Source organism: Malania oleifera, chromosome 8 (genome assembly GCF_029873635.1).
Source record: "Malania oleifera isolate guangnan ecotype guangnan chromosome 8, ASM2987363v1, whole genome shotgun sequence".
In the NCBI taxonomy this organism is placed as follows: Eukaryota; Viridiplantae; Streptophyta; class Magnoliopsida; order Santalales; family Ximeniaceae; genus Malania; species Malania oleifera.
Genome location: NC_080424.1, coordinates 98,202,200 through 98,208,004, shown reverse-complemented (window position 1 = coordinate 98,208,004; position 5,805 = coordinate 98,202,200). Strand labels below are relative to the sequence as shown.

At 37.2% G+C, this 5,805-nt stretch overlaps 1 protein-coding gene across 1 annotated transcript; it reads right to left on the bottom strand.

Moving 5' to 3' along the window:
* Positions 1 to 3,884: 3,884 nt before the first annotated feature.
* On the bottom strand, positions 3,885 to 4,511 carry LOC131162842 (uncharacterized). The gene is made up of 2 exons (XM_058119448.1): positions 4,452 to 4,511; positions 3,885 to 4,361 (listed from the first exon to the last, which is right to left on the bottom strand). Exons 1-2 carry the CDS (start codon positions 4,509 to 4,511, stop codon positions 3,885 to 3,887), a joined length of 537 nt encoding a protein of 178 aa, XP_057975431.1.
* Positions 4,512 to 5,805: the final 1,294 nt, after the last annotated feature.

The window sequence follows — 5,805 nt, the reverse complement described above, 5'->3', positions numbered from 1 at the left end:
AACAATTTTGAGCATCTCGAGGGATTTAGAGCAGTCTAAAAGGTTAAAAGTGACCTAAATTTTTTTTGAGTTTTTAGTATGATAATCAAGAAAACCCCCATCTTAGAAGTTTTTTTCCCCCTTTTCAAGGTATTTCTAGTTGTTGTTGGTTTTTTTTTATGGATTTTTAAATTATTTTTTCTAGACTTCGTTGGTATTTTTCCTACTTTAGAAAATAAATTTTATTTTTTTAATTATTTAAATTTGTTTTTAAAAAGCCAAAAAATAAAAAATTGAAAAAAATAAGGCCCTCTTATAATAAAAAAATAGAAATTTAACTAGATTAATTATATAGTGAGTAAAAATTATGAAATTTTTATTCTGTTATAACCCTACAAAATTCAACTATAAAATTTGTATGTTGTCTAACAATTTAACAGTACATAGATGAATTATGTCATTACTCTTAAAACATGTATAATAATACATATTCAATTGAAAAACAAATTTAAAATTCGGTTTATAGTTTCAAAATTTTCAAAAATCTATGTTTTAGAAAAGTTCATGGGTATCTTTTATTTTTAACTTAATTGATTATTGAATCATTTTGTTAGCCTTAGTGGTTACATAATTATATTTAATGTATTTTTATAATATTAACCTATTTGCAGTTCCAAGTGTATCCTATCTTTGCAGATCAAGTTAAGTACTGGTACAAGTAACAAATACATAAAGGTACTGGATCAAAGGTAAAGTTCGGATCGAGTAGACATTCGCGTAGAAAAGATCAAGGTGAACACTCATTCGGAATAATTCAAGCACATCCAACAAATTCATAGTATAATTAGGAGTGTTTAAGGTAGGAACTAATGTAACTTTTGCAGTACTGTATCACCCAAAATCATTAAGCAAGAGTTGAGCAAATTGCTTGTGCATACTAGTTTATAAAATTTCAGTATATAGGATATCACCAAATCATAAGTTCAGTACTTATGAGTTTTCAAAATCAAAACAAAAGTTTTATAAAAATATCCTTTACTCAAATGTATTTTAACATGGGACAAGTTTTAAATCATATTAGTGTTATAATCTTTTAAAAAACTTGTTCTTGGTTGGGTTTAAAACCTCATTTATGCATCTCTCAAATTTCCTGAACACCCTTTAGTATTTGGAGCATAACTTTTAGTAGAAGACTTCAAAAATGGTGATCTTAGTATCTACGGAAAGTTAAGGAAAAATCCCACAACATTTCTGTTTAAGACTTTTAGGGAAAAATAGTTGACAGTTTCAGAAAATCATCGACGGTTTGAGACGGAAAAAGAACACCAAATGGGGGAAAAATGACTAGTTTTCAAAATGGTTTTTTATACTAAACCCCCAACGGCCATAAAACGGATATGTAATGACACCGACCCGCCACGTGGACTCGGAGTGCTACTTTAGTGACGTTAGTGTACCTGATACCTTATTCATCAAATATAAAACACACATATGCAACGGGAATAAAATATAAAATTCTTAAATTACATTACCAGAGTTTTAACTATCTTTTTACACAAAAGTATCCATTTTCACATAACTACATCCCATAAAATGAAACAAAAATAAAATCTCTATATACACACTACCTACATAAATTGACACCACTAGCCCGGCTCCTCTAGCCCGATAGATCCGATCTCTAGGATTTCTTGAAAAGATAGTTTGTAAAGTAGGGGTAAGGCACAGCTCAGTAAGGGAAATACTAAGTTAATGCCAGTGTATGGCCAATATGCATTTAGTGTATAGAAAATAACCAGTTCACCAAGCAGTTAAACACATTTATGAAAACATTCTTATTTCACACCCACACACACAATTAGCCGAGGATAGGGAAGATTACCCGCCCATATAAGTAGCTTCCTTCTGCTCTAGTACCATTACTGCTAGCAGGGCACTCACCTTTCTCAGTAAGCCCTTGAAGTTATCTTATTAATTAACAGATATGCATATAAGATACTCCCTATGACAAACACGCCATTTACATCCCCATGGCACGGGTTGTGCAACCCGAAGGCTAGACTAATGTCCTGGGGGATCCACCCAGACAGTAGTCATCCATACTCTCCACTAACATACTCCGCGGGTACACACAGCTCCAACTGCTAGTCCAATTGCCCTCACCTAAGGGTGAATTCTCCTCACGTGGGCAAATCAGACAAGGCCACCCTACACCTCTCAACACAGGTGTGGGCGCACACGGCCACATAACAAATCTTTAGAAACGGTACCGTGCTCACACTACGCTGGTCCTCAGGGTTCCTAAAGCATATCATGCAATTTAGATAATAGAAATCACCATTTAAAATATCAATTTACATATATTTCCTGTTATTCCAAAAACCCGGCCTCGACCAAAAATACAGTTCGGCATATAGCCATCAAATAAAACTCGGTCCTCGGCCGTCAAATAATAATCTTGGTCCTTGGCCAATCAAACAATACCCGACCACTGGCTGTTAGTTCAAACCCTTGCATTTCATAAACAGTTCCAGTATTTTCACAAGTATTTCCAGTATTTTTCACAACAATTCCAGTATTTCAAAATCCCAAATCCAAATATACACTAATCCATACAAATTAAATCATCTGCCAAACAATCTTCCACATTTTAACATATCCATATAAATAAATAAGCTTTCCACCATTCATTTTATTCAAAAATATCATACCGTATATCCTACGTTCGTAAAACCCATTTCAAACGGTTGGTTTTCAAAATAGTATGTAAATTCTCAAATGAATAAATAAATAAATATATTAATTTAATCGGTTCAAATTAAATAAAATTCTCGACTTAACTTAATCCCCTTACCTAATTCTTGCAAAAAGTCCGCTAACACCCCAGCCTACGCACCAGGCGTTCAAAAATCCCTAAACCTAAGAATTCAAATTTCACCATATTATTCGTCAAAATTCCTAGAACAACTTTCCCTAAAATTTCCCTAAGTTTTGAATACCCTAAATAGCCTAATAAAAGCCTAAATTATCGAACTTACCCCCGATTTAGGATTGGTACCCCGAAACTCTAATTCGAAAACTCGCTCCGGCTAGATTGTAGAGAATCTCCCTACGAGTCTCCTGGAAATTTCTGTTCATTAATGGGGCTTATAATTTAAGAGAAATTGAGATAAGTTTGAGATTTGGCCTTACCCCAGGAGATATGCCTACGCCGCTCCTACGATATATTCGCTCCAGTAGAAATGTCAGTGGCGGCGAGCAGAGTCCAACGGTATTTTTGGATTTTTGATTGGTAGAATAATGGAGATGGAATGAAGGAGAGTGGGAGAGAGGGAACGAGGAGCTGCGTGAACTGAGAAAGAAGAAGAGAAGAAGAAGAAGAAGAAGAAGAAGAAGAAGAAGAAGAAGAAGAAGAAATAATATAAAAAATAACAATCAGTTTCCTCATCCTTCAGGAAACTGATATATATACATATATATATATTATTTATTTAATTAATAATAATAAATTAATTAATTGATATTATTTATTATTTTTTTAAATAAATTTTAATTTTAATTTTTAAATTTTTTAATTTTTTAATTTTTTGTTTGGATTACTATATTCTCCCCTCCTTACAAAAATTTCATCCTCGAAATTTGTTAACTATTACCAATTATCTCCTTAATTCACAATCCTTGTCTATAGAAGAGTCGGTAGCCACCCACATAGCGGCCCCGTCCCACGTTTATTAACTACCCTCACTTATGGTGGAGGAATACCGTGGTTACAGTACTGCCTTTAAGAAATTACAATAACCATAACAAATTTTCCCAAAGACTATTCATAATTAAAACTATACAAAACTAACCACACAACCTATTCTAATTCCTCTTTATACAACCATACCTTTACCCGTTTGGCACTAGTCCTCGCTAAATAACTGTGGGTACTTCTGACGTATTTCCATTTCTAACTCCCAAGAAGCCTCCTTAATTACATGATTTCGCCATAGTACCTTCACTAATGGTATATCCTTAGTACGCAGTTCCTGTATTTTCCGATCCAAAATCTGAACTGGTACCTCCCTGTATGCCATAGTATCCCTGATTTCCAACAATTCATAACTGATCACATGCGAGGGGTCTAGAACGTACCTCCTTAACATGGACACATGGAACACGTCGTGTATCCTGGCCAGTGCTGGGGGTAGTGCTATCCTGTATGCCACCAAACCAATCCTCTCCAGGATCTCGAACGGTCCAATGTATCTAGGGCTCAGCTTGCCCTTCTTTCCATTCCTCATCACTCCCTTCATCGGAACAATCCTTAAGAATATCATATCACTTACTTTGAATTCTAGCTCCCGTCGGCGAGTATCTGCATAACTTTTCTGCCGACTCTGGGCTGCCTTGATCCTTTTCCTGATAAGTTCGACCTTTGCAGAGGCCTGCTGAACAAGTTCTGGTCCCAAAATCTTCCGCTCGCCTACTTCATCCCAGTACAATGGAGATCTGCACTGGCGGCCATACAAAGCCTCATATGGTGTCATTCCAATGCTGGCCTGGTGACTGTTATTGTATGCAAACTCAACCAACGGCAGATATCGGATCCAACTACCCCCAAAATCTAACACACATGCCCGTAGCATATCCTCAAGAATCTGAATGGTTCGTTCAGACTATCCATCTGTCTGAGGGTGAAATGCAGTACTAAAAGTGAGTTAAGAACCTAATGCTCCCTACGAACTCTTCCAGAAATGGGAAGTGAACCGTGGATCCCAATCTGAAACGATGGACACGGCCACGCCATGTATTCTAACTATCTCCTGAACATAGAGTTCTGCTAGCTTGTCCATGGAATAACTAGTTCTAACCGGAATGAAATGGGCAGTCTTTGCCAATCTGTCAACCACTACCCATATGGCATTCTGCCCATGCAATGTTGAAGACAATCCCGTTACAAAGTCCATCGAGATATGCTCCCACTTCCATGTAGGGATGTCCAGTGATTGAAGTGGTCCTGCTGGCCTCTGGTGTTCTGCCTTCACCTGCTGACATGTCAAGTACTGTCCCACAAATGTAGCAATTTCCCTCTTCATGTTAGTCCACCAAAATATTTCACGCAAGTCTCTATACATCTTCGTGCTACCTGGGTAAACAGTATAGAGAGAACGGTGAGCTTCCCCTAGATTCGTCCTCTTTATCTCTGCGTCATCTGGTACACATAATCGAGTGTGAAATCTGAGAACTCTATCCTCAGCAACATTAAAGTTTGTGTGCTGCTCATCCCGTATCTTCTCTACAATCTCCATCAACTTTGCATCTTTCAACCGAGCTGTTCTGATTCTTTCCCGTAAAGTCGGTTGAAGCACCAGACTTGAAATGAGCGCTTGATGATTCCCTTCTACTAATTCTACACCCAACCTCTCTAGGTCCATCACAATATGATGAGAAGCCACAACTGCTAAGGCTGACGTACCTCTAGATTTTTGGCTCAATGCATCGGCTACCACGTTCGCCTTTTTTGGGTGATAGCTAATGGTGCAGTCGTAATCCTTTATCAACTCGAGCCATCTACGCTGCCTCATATTCAACCCCTTCTAGGTGAAGAAGTACTTGAGACTCTTATGGTCAATAAAGATCTCGCACCTTACATCATAAAGGTAGTGTCGCTAGATCTTCAATGCAAACACCACCGCTGCAAGCTCCAAGTTGTGCGTAGGATAGTTCTTTTCGTACTCTTTCAGCTGACGAGATGCATATGCAATGACTTTTCCCCACTGTATTAGAACACAACCAAGTCCTTTTTGTGATGAGTCACTATAAATTACAAACCCACCCTCA

Coding starts and splice junctions, on each gene's coding strand:
- LOC131162842 (XM_058119448.1), bottom strand. CDS start 4,511: ATGACACCATATGAGGCTTTGTATGGCCGCCAGTGCAGATCTCCATTG. Junction 4,362..4,451: donor CTCCATTGTACTGGGATGAA/GTAGGCGAGCGG, acceptor AAGGCAGCCCAG/AGTCGGCAGAAAAGTTATGC.